The 15,303-nt window shown below is 37.5% G+C and overlaps 1 protein-coding gene across 2 annotated transcripts in view; it reads right to left on the bottom strand.

Moving 5' to 3' along the window:
* LOC115234666 (tyrosine-protein kinase Drl-like) overlaps positions 1-15,303 on the bottom strand; it is an 89,219-nt gene that overhangs the window by 52,399 nt on the left and 21,517 nt on the right. For both annotated transcript variants that reach the window (XM_029805889.1, XM_029805888.1), the window contains exon 2: positions 7,279-7,406. In XM_029805889.1, coding sequence (XP_029661749.1) covers positions 7,279-7,353 — 75 coding nt within the window. In that variant the 5' untranslated portion in view covers positions 7,354-7,406. The remainder of the gene's footprint in view (positions 1-7,278; positions 7,407-15,303) is intronic.

The following is a 15,303-nucleotide window of genomic DNA, read 5'->3' as shown; positions in this document are numbered from 1 at the left end:
CTTTCCCTTTCATTTTAATATGCAAAGCGTCAAAAATGAATAACTTACTTATTACGACATACACGAGTACCATTTTTCTTAATTTTCACGCTGTCTACATACGTATGAATATATAAGCCACTCACGTATACCCATAAAGATATAAGATGCATTAAATAATTGCTTATCAATTGCTCCGATTCGCTCGCTGCAACCTCATGCTTCGAATGCAAGCGAGATATATTCACGGCAACATTTTTATTATTTCCTATTGTAATAATAATACCGGATAGCCATCGTAGTAGAAAAAATATGAACGTTATCGAGTCGTGTGTGTGAATATCGATATCGCGACTGGAGTATCGATACGACTACGCGTACCACGACTACTCCTATACATTCCCCCCTGCTTTCTCTCCCCCAACGATACAGAGTCCAATCTCTACCTACGCTATCGAGCAAGTATTTCTGGGTGCAGCACTGTATTATGCATTCACCCCCCCCCACGGTACCAGCGCGTCGCAGGTCTGCCGTATACCTTAACATAATAAGGTCGTATTATGCAGTATATACAAAATTTCCAGTTTAAACGCGGCCCACGTTCGGGCCTTAACGTCTTGTTCGCGGACATTCGAGAGTTTCGAAACTCTCTGCTCCTTTCGTTTCGAAAAGTTAAACTAAACTTGGGAAACGATTTACTAAATCGACACAATGCGCACTTCACAGAACGGCATTGAATGTTAACTATGAGTAATGCCCGAGTAACGCGCTATTATTCGTAAGTTCGCGAACGTGAATCAATCAACTTTCTATCGATCGAGCTACCTTATGGAAAACATTATTAAGATGCATTAAAAATGATTCTCCTTCCTCTTCGTAAAAACGCGGTGAATGATATAACAAGAGTGCGATAAGAGAAAACTCGATTTATTTAATAATTTATGTAATAATTCAATTATGCAACTCTTGTAATTAGATATGCAATTATAGGATTTTTTATCGGTGAACATTGTACTCTTGTTATAAGACGCACAATGTATCTAATTAGCGCCAAAATATATAATGTTATTATATAATTAAAAAAATCTGTATACGTAATATTTAGACAAATAGAAATACACTCCTGTGAGATTATGATATTATGAGATTATGATGTAATATTATGCAAATGAATATATGTCTGCTTTAATACTGGATTTTATAAGGATCAGCGTGCTCTGTTGGGTGCATTTACGCGTTTTAACGAAGATCCGGAGAATAACGGTAAATTTTTTATCGACTCTGGAGTAATCCCAGAGGGCGATAAACGGTCTACATCGTTTTCTCGCTTCAATGTTGCGAAGCATTACAGGGTACGATCGCGCCATATGGAATTCCTTTTTGAATATTTTATATTATGGATATGCGGATATTTCTCCGACAAGGTTTCTGCATTCAACAAAAAAGGTACTCCGTCAACACCGATTTTTCACATCATGGAAGCATCAAATGTAACGCAAGAAACTAAGAATCGCGTATCACACTTGATCCAAATAAAATTTGTATTATTTTGTTTTATATAAATTAAAAACTAATTTAAGAAAAAACAAATCTAGTTGATATACAAAATAAGATTCTTGCAGTGTCAAAATGTAATAATACAAAATTTTCTTTTTGATTATATCAAATAAATTAAGTATATTTTAACAAAAAATTTAATTTTCAATTAAATCGAGAGATTTATTGTAGAAAATAGAAGAGTAATAGTATATTAAATTCTGATTCTCGTGGAAACGTTGGCTCTGACTTATAAACAAGCAGCCACCCAGTGTCTACTGAAATCACCGCACACGCGGTATGATAACACGGTGTAATCTACCGTCGTTAAATCCAGCACAATCACCCTTCCGTCATTGTCTCCCGTTACATAGCGACGAGCACGAACGTCCTTCGACACTGAAATCTTCCGTGAATATTTCAGGAAAATTACCGCGTGTTCGTCGGGCCGCTCGGGTTTCCAGCGATTATGTCGTATAATCCGCGGTGAGTGCGTTTGTCACGGCCCGCCACGACGACGGCGGCGGCGGGTTGGTGTCGGGTGTCCCCGTGGGTGATATTCCCTGTTATCCGAAACACGAGGCTGTTATCCCACAGCACTTACCATACGTAAGCGCCGCGATGGCCGGAAGAACGACGAGACGGACGGATCGTGGGGGCGGGAAGCCGGTCCCCGGATTACCGCGGGGACATTAATCACCTCCGCGTCACCCGGCGTGATCTCAGTGAATTTGCAATTAATTCGAAATTGCCGTCATCGTCGCGAAGAGCGCGTCGTTTACATCGTATATCGAAGCGGTCCGATGCGGATGATGCACGATCGCCGGTGATGAATGAGCCGCGGCTTCGATCTCATTAATTAATGGAAGTGGCCGGAATTCGATGGAATTCGCGGATGCGAATTCGACGAAGCGAATGCCGGCTGAACGCATCGTGAATCGATAGTCGGTGGTTTAGGAATACGTTTTTCAAGAAATATCAGATTGGTCTATTCTTTGTGCGAAAATATTTGAACAAGAGATTAAGACTTGGACTCAAAAGTGCACAATGATATATATATGTTTTCAACTATAATGACAATAAGAGAAAACTCTACATCATTTTTCAATAAATTTTAAATAAATCTTTCTTTTAATTTAGCAGTCATTTAAATCGATAGTTATAAAGAGTACATAAACTTTATATATATATATATATGAATTTCAAATTACTAAATAAATTAAAAAAGGTCTATATTATACACGAGAAATCATCAATGATAATTTGTTCGCAAGGATGCAACAACTTTTGCAATAATTTCTTCGTCAAATGATATAAATTCAACGTACGTTTACAATCACCATTATGCGGTCCAATTACATAAGTATGCCTTTCACATGATAGACATACGCACATCTAATTGAAGAGCAACCCCTGACGGATCATCAGACATGTCAGCTGTGATAAGACAAAGGCGACAGATCGTGACTCTTTCCGTAAGGGAGCGGCGCCGAACTCGATGTGGGTTACAGTAATATCTTTTTTTTCCTTACGGGGAAAGTACGCCCCGTCGAGTTCCCATCGGCCCCGAGAGACCGACGGTATTACAAGTAATTGTCGCCCTGGGGAGGACGCAGATCGACCCTATATCCACCCCAACCCGATCTCGAAGCGAGATGGAGCGAGGGTGTGGGAAGAAGGAGGTGAAACGAAGGAAAAATAGGTGGCAGAGAGAAAACGAAGAAAAAAGGATAGAGGAAAAACACGACACGGAAGAAAACACGGTAGTACGCGGAAATGGAGGAAAACGTATAAGTGAAGTAAGAACGTCGGAGAGAATAACACGGAATGTATGGAAAAAGAGAAAGAGCGGGTTCGTGAAGAAAAAGGAGAGAAGGAAAAGGAAAAAAGGAGGTTTTGAAAAAAGTCTGAAAGCGAGCGGAGAGAGAAGGAGAAGAGCACGACGTCGCTAGACTGCGACACCCTTCCACGTTTTCCACGAGCCCCGCGCCGGTCCCCGAGTAAGGGAAAAAGTAGCGAGGAACTTTCGCCTAAGTGGATGATTCACAAATCATTCCCGATTCGTCCCACGCCATCCCACCCCGATGAGAAACTTCGTTTCAGTCTATATCCTTGCCCAGAACGACCAATAACTCGCATCTCGCTGCAGGCGAGGAAAGAGGATGGCAGGAGGACGATGTGGGAAGAAATAAACGCGCGATGCTCTCCGATTCGCCGTCGCGCGAATCGAGAACCTAATCGAGGGTGCTATCGCTCGAACTTGCTTCCGCCTTCCGTGTTACTTCGCGATCTCTTTTTTTCTTCCAATGTCCTTTCGCTTCATTCCATTTTTCACTGTCGCACTCTTCACGTCTCCCGCGGGCAATCTCTTAAGATGAAACATCTTAAAAGTGAAAAATAGCGTTTCCTTCCTGTTCGTGCCGTCAACAACGAGGTCGACGAGGCGATTCCGTCGACATTTCGCGACTGCGAATGCCAGAGGAATTATGCACACGAGAGCCTTTCGTCGCGATCGATTTGTTTGTGGGGAGCAATTCAATAGATGAAACCGTCGGATAAAGCGAAGAACTAAGTGTCATGACTCATCGATCGAATCCGCCGGTTTAGATGACCGGATTAGTTGGAACCTACATGGTGATATCTAACAAGAGATCCTTTCGTCTGATCACAGAATGCGCAAACCATGCGACATTCTGGTGAGTCAGAATTACGAAGGACGTGTAGCGTTCCCATGATAGAAGAAAAGTTCTTGCTTTCGATGAACCGATAAAGCCGGATAAAGCTACGCTTAATCGAGTTGCTGCTGAATGTACTATGAGGCATTATATCTCGACGTTCACGAATGTATTGTGGGTGCTTTTTCCATGCTTTTAACAGGCAACAAGAAACTTCCAATGTACTCATAAAAATATTTCGATATATATCACAGTATACATATGTCACTGTATATGTATCATTTATATAAAATTGCTAAATTTTCACACTTTGTTCCAATTAGATAATTTAATAAAATTTGAACTATAAAAAGATGCTTAATTTAAAAAAAATTTTTTTAGGAATTAAAAAGAATAATATTTAAACATAAATGCAATACAACACAAGAAAGTTCTGCTTTTCTCAAAATTGATTTTATAAGACATAGCTTGACAAAATATGTTGACGGTTTTATTTTAATTTAACATCGATTTTTAGCAGCAAAACAATTTCAAATTAATTAAACATTCGCACAAAAATTCTGTGGCAGATGAAGCCATAAACCTGTCGTATCTACACGAAATTAAGCGACCAATTTCTGCGCACACTCTCATCCTCATTCTGGCACACATTGTTCTTCCATTCTTTTGTGCCAGCTACGGCCGTTCCTAGAAGCTACTCCTCCATCGTATCGAAAGCAAGCGAGAGATAAGACGAAACGACGGGTCCGTGATCACGGAAATGGTGCGATTTTGCGCGACTAACGAACCTATGGATAAGTCCACCAAGATAACGGGCGAGAGTAGAGGGACTGGAAAACACTCTCCACGGGATAAGGTGGATCGTTGTGTTATTCCCGCAACGACAATAAAGCGCCTACCTCGTAATGGTACCGGGAGTACGCTGTATATCTACGAGCGTGTGGAAGAACGATCTTTTCAACGATCGCGACGCGGCCGTCGCGGCCAGGATTCGTGGCGCAGACATATTGACCTTTTACGGACGCTCGTTCTGAAAATCTCGAGATTCAATGAAACCGCGATACCGAGACCTATCAACATGAATGGTGACAAGAAAGAACGCGTCGACGTCGTCGAAAGTAAAAACTTTACAATCAACTAACCGGAAACAAATCGATATAGGCGCTCTCTCTCTCTCGATATAGAAGTTCCTTTTTTGTAACCCTTATTCCTATTTATATATTAATCTTATAATAATTTTATTAAGTTACACTTGTGGTAAAGAAAAACATCACAGCAGAATATAATATTTAAAATAAAAAATTTATATAAATATTTACATAAGTTATATTTTACACCTACTGGATTATAAACGATTAACATAAAATAATTATTTATTTATAAGTTAATTAAAATTCTGTTTGTAATATTTTGTTAATTTTATGAATAAATATTTCAAACATACGAATATTTCTCGCCAGAGATTTCAGTTAATCAATTTACATAATTATTTCTCTCGTTATATGGATAGTCAAATATTTAAATACTGTTGTATTTTTACAAGTTAATCATATACATACTTCTTCTATTTAATTCTTTCTTAAATTCATTATTGCTCTATGTTTTAAGTCATATTACCCGTTTTTATAAATTAGCATTTTGAAATAAATATTAGCTTTATTATTTTCTTTTTTTTACTTTTAATATATAATGAATTTAATATATTTTTAATTTATTTTACATTTAATATAATATTTGAAATAATATGAGAAAAAAATGATACTTGAAATAATCAATGCAAATTCAAAAACTTTAGACATTATATCAAAGAAAAATTTCTGATTATTTTTTTGTTATCTTAATTAATATATAATTTTAATTATTGCATTTTTAATAAATATTTCCTCTATATATATTCTTGTGTCTGTCATTTTCACGAAAAAAAGTTTTCCATATAATATTTTAAATTATATTTTATATTTTAAACAAAACATTATTTAAGTGACTATTTTCAATATTGTGCGCTTGAAACATACCCGTTGCTTGTTGTATAACAATGTGCCTAAGAAAATATTCAAAATACTTGAAAACGTGGTCTCGAGCAAGACTTGTGAAAAATAGATGTTAATTGTATTCTACCGGTATGTTCCTTACAAATCTCAAAGAATGTTTCAAAAAACAACTATTGCACGGGAATGATACTTAATATTTCTACTTCTCAATATTTGTAAGCAAAGTCATCAATAACCAGTGCGTATAATAATAGATAAATCGAAATCAATCGACAAAGATTATTATAGCAGTTACAACCAATTAGATACGCAGCGGTAGTTGCGGAATGGATGTTTCCTCCTGTCGTTTAATATCCCGATCGAGGGAGAGCGCCGGCGACTTTTCACGTTTTTTCGCGTCCTACATCTCGTCGCGAGGGGTTTCGAGGGCGCGTTCGGTTTCCTTGGTGACCGAAGGGAGCGCAAAACCGAACCACACTCCGACTCGTTCCGTCTCTTTCACGCCCACGCCATCTATTTGTATTTCATATTGATAGAGTATTGATACAGCCCTGTACCGTCGTGTACCTCGCCCCGACGAGCCCCCTCTTAACCCTCGGCGAGCAACCCCGGTAAACCACCGTGACGGGCCACCCAGCGAAACGTAAACGAGGATACCCCCGTGTGTTGCCGTACTGGACGGGTCACGTGTTTACTTTGTTCCGCATTGTTGCGTCTCGTTAATGGCCGGCGGAAACGTTTTGCTCTCCGAGCACACGGGAGATCCGTTTCAACATTTCCCTCGGCGACGCAAATATGCATCCGCGTATCGTGATTTCTTTTGTAAGAGAGGTCTTGGAAAAGACTCCACCTGGATGACGGAAGGTACCATTTTCCGGAGATAAGACGCGGTTCGTTCTCTTTGTGCGCGGTTTGTAATAATATCGCGCAACGTATATATACGTGCATTAAAAGAGCGGACGTTTTTGGTTTAGAGTAAAAATATCTAACAAAGACGAAATAAATAAACATTAAATCGATGTTAAAATTGTAATATGTAAGCACGAACGTTCGAGACACCCTCCGTTAGAGATGGTTCCTCTCGTGAATATACATACCGGGTGTCCTACGAGGCTTTGCCATGAAAATTCTAGGTCCGCTATGTTCGCCGGCACAGGAACGACGAAATTCATCGCGTACGTGTTGACCACCCCCTCCCGCACGTAGTACAACTCGGCCTCGAGTCCTGAAAGCAGAATAGCGAGGAGTGTATATCGATTGGGCGATCAATTATGAAAAAGCTGTACCGTCGCCGGCAAAGTTTCCCTTCGCCAACCCCGATGAATCGACCGATCGCAGACTACGGCACGTGCAGTCGCCCTTCTCGTTATAAGTTGAGGACATTGACCACAGTCGCGTCTTCTTTGCATGAAGTATCGCAGTTGTACGGAATACCTTTCGTATGGAAACTTCAGAGACGGAATAATTTCGCCATTCGGCAACACGCGAATCGCGCAGTTCAGAATCATCGTTGTACTTTCGATACAATTCTAATTCAATCTTTCATATATTTTTTTTACTTTCATATATGTTTATTCTTTACATATACTTTTACGGATCACTGAAGAATGAACGTATTAACGCACTGTATTCATTTTATTATCACATTATATATTTATAGCTTTATAATTTGTAGAAATATTTATTGAAAAATAAAAGAAAAGAACAGAAAGGAAAATGCCAGTCACCAGCAAACGTCGAGGCGCGATATCGGCGTGGCAGGTGATCGAGATCTAATGCGACGATTATTGTCGGCATATATTTTCCACACGGCGCGGAATCATATCTCGACGATGTCTACCAAGAAATAACCAGGAGGATTCCAGGAACGGATTTATAATACGGATCCCCGTCGATGCCAGATATATCCACCACCCTCTCTCCGTTCTTCGTTCCTCGCAGCTTTTTCAACACGGATCATGATCTGAAAATTCCTCCTGAGCATTCGCACGTACAGTCGCGTCTCCCCTCCCTCTTTCCTCTTCCTCTGAAAAATCTCCTACGTCGAATAAATACACAGGGATCTGAATTTTCCCGGTCGATCGGATGCGTCATCCGTCTGCTTTCACGTATGACTACGCAATTCGATATCACGCTCGCGAACAAGCTCTATCAGACGTACATGCGTCATATTCGACGTCATGCGAACCGTGTGTCGCGTGGTCGCGTTTGCCTCGCGATAAGATTCCTTTAAAGAAGCGCGATATTCAGATCCGGAGTGCTGCACAATCTCGGTAGAGGAGAAGCGCATAAAAGGCTGTACAAGAGAAAATAGAAAAAGAAAAGGAGCAGAGGGAAGTAGAAAGGATGTTCTATAAATCTCTATATCGTAGAGAGTACGTTGTGAGCGAGCGGAAACAGCACATGTGACTTGGTAGAAATTAATAGTGTTAAAAACCGAAAAGTTCTCTGCCTCCTCATAAATCGTGCTATTCGCCCTCAACGTGTTTTTCGAGTAACGCGCGCGTTTTAGTTTGCAGTTGTAACGAATAAGTAGCACTCTTTCTCTCAGCAATTATTTCTATATATTTATAAATTTGAATAATTATGTATCATATTCTTGTCGGAAGAATATTTTTATTGTTTTATACGCATTATTATTTCAAACATCCTGACATAGCGGATTGTATATTGAAGTCAAGAAAGTTCTGATTGCAGTAACAAATGAGAAAGACGGTCTGACTCTGTAGAGAGTTCTACTACTGCTTTTGTGCTTTCGGTTCTTTGATAGTCAAAGGACTCTATAACATTTAATTTCTTGTTTGCAATTGTGTCATGTATTTATATTCATTTCTAGAAATATATTAAATATTTTATACTTCCCTTAATAAAAGCGCGAAAAAATATAATATTACTATTTTAACAATATTCTGTACATATAAAAATTACAAATAGGTATATTTGTGTCTAAAATCATACAAAAATATTTGTAGATCTATACTATTTATATTTCCGTATATAAATCTATATTATCTATCAATTGCAAAATAGAATAACAATAAAATTGGAAACTTTAAAAATCGTAATGGGGCTGTACAGTCTGTATTTCTACGAGCAAGGCGTCGAAGCGAGACGCAAATGCTTGTGATACGGTTTAGCGAGAGCTTAGCGTTTCGTGAATATACGTATACATTGAAATGCTAGTAGTTGAAGTTTAAGGCGGCATTGAGCGGGGAGTCGAGGGTAAGCGTAGTAAGAAGATTAAGTAACTTTCTACTCCGTGCCCCGGGTCTTACGAACGGAAGACTAACACTCGGCAGAGAAACTGATAATGACAGTCAGCCGTATATTAAGCGAAGCATCCGCGAAATCGAATTAATCCCTCTGTACTCCATTTTATTATCAGGCGTTAATCCCGGCTAAAGTGGAGAATCGTGTCTGACTAAGTAAACGCGTTACCACTTGCACTTCAAGATGCCCCGCGAAACTCATCGCATATAATATATCGCTGCCTAGTGATATTATATTACGTGTGTAACGTAAATCCTGATGAATGTTCGTATGTATATTTTCTTTTTTGAAAAAACATATTTTATTATTTTATTCAGAAAATTTCTTCATAATTCTGTGTAATATAATAAAATATTTTTTATTTTCTTAATAAAATTATATGTAATTTTAAATTATGAAAATAAGAGTGACTCATGCTATTTTCATATTAAAGTAACGTGAGTCTCGCTTAAATAAATCAAAATCCCATTGTATTAATATGAAATTTCGAGGCGAATCCACTTCTCGGCATCATCAAAGTTCGCACTCGACCCATCGTAAAAATAAAACGAGTTACTTTCTAACAGGAAACTCTTTATTGCAAATGCCAACGAGCAATTAGCTTTCGGTTCCGGTCAATTAAATCGCGAATGACTAGATGCAAACAAACAACCGGAAAATCACGAATCTTTATTACCTATCCACCGCGTCGCAAAATAACCGGCATGCAAAGTCGGAGATATTTATACGTCAGTTTATCAGTCGCAACTATCCCGCGGGAATGCCGCACACGTAAAACGGGAACGACTTCGAATATGGCCGAGGAATCGAGCGCGAGCTTGCCGAGAAGAAGAGGGAGAGTGTGTACTCTCACTCTCTTTCTCCCACGCGCGTCGTAGAAAAGGTTCTGAAACACGAAACTCCACCGCGTGTCGGAAAGCCAGGGGTGGAAAATATTTCAAGAAGATAAATCTTAGCCGATCCCACGAGAAACGGACACGCGCAAGCAACTAACTCGGGTGGATTAAGTTCCGCGATATCACCCGGGGGTTTCGAGTGGAACAACAAATGGACATAATCAGGTTGCACCGCGCACTATGGCAGACCGTTGCATTATGTTGTCGAGATTACGTGGATACTACATAGACTCTGCGATCGTACCGTAAGTTCCATTTCACGACACTCAGGATCTTTGTTTTGGTGTGTTGAAAAGTTCGAGACGGCGAAAAGTTGTCGCCGCACGCATACACAAGCGAACATTTAATTATACTACATACCACTATATGGTTATATGGTTTCACATAGGTCCCGCATTCGTATAAAATAAACAGAATGTCCAATTATAATCAATAGAGTCAGATATCTTGGAAATTAAATTAGATCTTTTTTTTTATATCTTATTTTATGGTTTCGAGAGGAAAGTGATATATATCAAAATAATTTCTGTCTAAAAAAAGACACCAAGGTAATGTCAAGCTCATTTTCTTTTTGTAACTGGAATTATACTTAAATTATATAGTTTTATATGAATATTGATTTTCCTAACTGCTACATATATAATTGAAATTGAATCGCGGAAAGTTAATAATTTTGTAACTTATTTTGATATTCTACGACATAAAATATAAAATATGAAAAATTATAAAATAATATAAAAAGAAAAAACCTAATTTAATTTAAAATATGTTTGGTTTTATTCATTATAATTTGACACCATATGTTTGTGTAATATAGAATCAAATTTACTATATGTATACGTGTTCGGAAAAAATAAGTTATAATATGTATTCTTTCTCTTGACAAATAAGTATTTTCTTAAAGAGATTTCGACAAATTTATATCTTTATTTTAATCGAAACAAAAAAATGTACAAAGTACTATATACTTCGCATTTTTCTAACTTCTTAACTTTTATTAATAAAGTTTTCAATAAAGTTTTTTTATTGTATATATCAGCCATTTAAAAGTTAGTTGAAAAATAAAATATTTGTTTACTTATACTTTTTTTTATGTATTTCAATTTTAATCGTATACATATTCATAAAACTTTCATATTGCACGGCAATCTTTTCGCAGTCCTTTACATATCGAGTTTTCAAAAAGTACTTGCTAAAATATAAAAGTTTCCTATCTTTCGAAGCATGGAAATTCCACAAGACAAATCTGAATGATGTGGCGTATACATGCGAGCGCGTGTATAAATATCACTCATTTTATCTTTTATTACATAGTTTGTGTCCCTTTCATATGATAAAATCGCGGTCAAATCCATCAAATCTTGTGACGTATCTCCCACAAGCACTCGCGCGAGATCACGGCGGGTCATAGGGCGATCTATCAATTTGCCGTCGAGACGGCAAGGAAGGAAGAATTTAGGAAGAAGGGTGGCCAGCTCTCCTGTCTTATCCCGTGGGAGATAGCTCTCCACTGGAAAAGAGTACGGGAACAGAGAGGATAGGTTATGGGTGCTTCTTCAAGAATGAAACCTCGTTTACGTGCAAGCCTCCCTGCTTTGATGGCGTTAAGTAGAATATCGTGTTTGGCATATGAACGACCAACGACTATTTTAGGCCATTAAAACAAAGTGCGATTTCATCTACTGTGTTATCCTCTCGATTATCTCTGAACAAGAATATACCATCTCTAAAAACTACAATTATCTCGTATATTTTCATTGATAATCGACAGATAATTGACTATTGATTATTTGCCAAATAGCTTTTTCTTAATTAAATACAGTATTTAGAAACTTGTTGAGAGGCGATTGAGTTATTATATGTGAAATTGGTTGTACGTGTCGTTTTGAGGCAGAAAGTCTCGTTCTAGAGGCATATATCGTACTAGGAAAATTGAATTAGCATAGGGATTGACGTTATATCGCAGACTGATACGACGCCAAATTGAATTTGAAATGAACGCGTGCGAGTAACTGCGTTTCGTGCGATGTCCTCTGTCAATAATGTAAACGGTTTGTAAAGTTTAAATTTTAGAAACCGTGCTCCCAGATATTATTTATTATTTACCTTCTTTCCAAATTGTAACATGAAATAAAATCTGTAAATTAATCAAAAAGAAGAGCTTATTCCATATTAATATTAATTCCTTGAAGTTTCCACGCGATGATCTCTTTCTGCAAAATTATAATTTGCACGTGAATTTGATAATATTTGAGAATTAAAGCAAACTAAGCCAATGCGTTGTCTGCTGCCGTGTAAAACTAACAAGAGTAATTTATTAGGATGAATTAAACGCACTAATTTACGCTTCTGGGATCGTTCGCTTCTAAGCTGCGACGATGTCCCGCATTCGTATAAAATAAACAGAATGTCCAATTATAATCAATAGAGTCAGATATCTTGGAAATTAAATTAGATCTTTTTTTTTATATCTTATTTTATGGTTTCGAGAGGAAAGTGATATATATCAAAATAATTTCTGTCTAAAAAAAGACACCAAGGTAATGTCAAGCTCATTTTCTTTTTGTAACTGGAATTATACTTAAATTATATAGTTTTATATGAATATTGATTTTCCTAAATGCTACATATATAATTGAAATTGAATCGCGGAAAGTTAATAATTTTGTAACTTATTTTGATATTCTACGACATAAAATATAAAATATGAAAAATTATAAAATAATATAAAAAGCTAATTTAATTTAAAATATGTTTGATTTTATTCATTATAATTTGACACCATATGTTTGTGTAATATAGAATCAAATTTACTATATGTATACGTGTTCGGAAAAAATAATGCTATAATATGTATTCTTTCTCTTGACAAATAAGTATTTTCTTAAAGAGATTTCGACAAATTTATATCTTTATTTTAATCGAAACAAAAAAATGTACAAAGTACTATATACTTCGCATTTTTCTAACTTCTTAACTTTTATTAATAAAGTTTTCAATAAAGTTTTTTTATTGTATATATCAGCCATTTAAAAGTTAGTTGAAAAATAAAATATTTGTTTACTTATACTTTTTTTTATGTATTTCAATTTTAATCGTATACATATTCATAAAACTTTCATATTGCACGGCAATCTTTTCGCAGTCCTTTACATATCGAGTTTTCAAAAAGTACTTGCTAAAATATAAAAGTTTCCTATCTTTCGAAGCATGGAAATTCCACAAGACAAATCTGAATGATGTGGCGTATACATGCGAGCGCGTGTATAAATATCACTCATTTTATCTTTTATTACATAGTTTGTGTCCCTTTCATATGATAAAATCGCGGTCAAATCCATCAAATCTTGTGACGTATCTCCCACAAGCACTCGCGCGAGATCACGGCGGGTCATAGGGCGATCTATCAATTTGCCGTCGAGACGGCAAGGAAGGAAGAATTTAGGAAGAAGGGTGGCCAGCTCTCCTGTCTTATCCCGTGGGAGATAGCTCTCCACTGGAAAAGAGTACGGGAACAGAGAGGATAGGTTATGGGTGCTTCTTCAAGAATGAAACCTCGTTTACGTGCAAGCCTCCCTGCTTTGATGGCGTTAAGTAGAATATCGTGTTTGGCATATGAACGACCAACGACTATTTTAGGCCATTAAAACAAAGTGCGATTTCATCTACTGTGTTATCCTCTCGATTATCTCTGAACAAGAATATACCATCTCTAAAAACTACAATTATCTCGTATATTTTCATTGATAATCGACAGATAATTGACTATTGATTATTTGCCAAATAGCTTTTTCTTAATTAAATACAGTATTTAGAAACTTGTTGAGAGGCGATTGAGTTATTATATGTGAAATTGGTTGTACGTGTCGTTTTGAGGCAGAAAGTCTCGTTCTAGAGGCATATATCGTACTAGGAAAATTGAATTAGCATAGGGATTGACGTTATATCGCAGACTGATACGACGCCAAATTGAATTTGAAATGAACGCGTGCGAGTAACTGCGTTTCGTGCGATGTCCTCTGTCAATAATGTAAACGGTTTGTAAAGTTTAAATTTTAGAAACCGTGCTCCCAGAAGATATTATTTATTATTTACCTTCTTTCCAAATTGTAACATGAAATAAAATCTGTAAATTAATCAAAAAGAAGAGCTTATTCCATATTAATATTAATTCCTTGAAGTTTCCACGCGATGATCTCTTTCTGCAAAATTATAATTTGCACGTGAATTTGATAATATTTGAGAATTAAAGCAAACTAAGCCAATGCGTTGTCTGCTGCCGTGTAAAACTAACAAGAGTAATTTATTAGGATGAATTAAACGCACTAATTTACGCTTCTGGGATCGTTCGCTTCTAAGCTGCGACGATCCATTAACACTGCACGGCGCGCGTAATTTGTATTCGCCTAACTATCGGGCTAAGCGACGAGGAGAACGGATGTTCTTCAAGCGGATACTCCGAGCGCGCAGACGGGGGAAGACACGCAAGGGTTCGATCAGGGTCAGGAGCCAAGGTAAACACATTAGGGATACAACATCCCAGTATAGGAGACACTTGCCGCCGATGGGGAAACTCCGCGCGTATGGCCGACTACAACGGAAATTCGAACGTCTCGCGGATCGCCGGAGATGAAAAAAGTCGTGCCGAGTCGATATATACCCTGAAAACTAATCTCCTGCGCTCGGATCTTGTTTCCCCCGATCGTCGTTTCCACTCGTTTACCCCTTCGTCGATAACGTGCACACATGCTTCTTTGCCAGCGGATCGTGGTCTATGGTATTTACGCGCGTTTCAGATACTCGGCCCACCCTTCGTTTAACTTTGCCAATTCTGTCGCGGATTTGTGATTCCTCGAATGTGTCTTTTACTTCGCGATACTTTGCCAAGAGATTTAGTGTTTTATTTGTCGTAATGTAATGATGATACTAACGTAATATTTTTTTATGTCCGCCTTA

The sequence above is a fragment of the Formica exsecta genome, unplaced genomic scaffold, assembly GCF_003651465.1.
Source record: "Formica exsecta isolate Colony F162 unplaced genomic scaffold, ASM365146v1 scaffold201, whole genome shotgun sequence".
NCBI lineage: Eukaryota > Metazoa > Arthropoda > Insecta > Hymenoptera > Formicidae > Formica > Formica exsecta.
The sequence above is the reverse complement of the archived record's forward strand: the minus strand, read 5'-3'. Positions and strand labels throughout refer to the sequence as shown.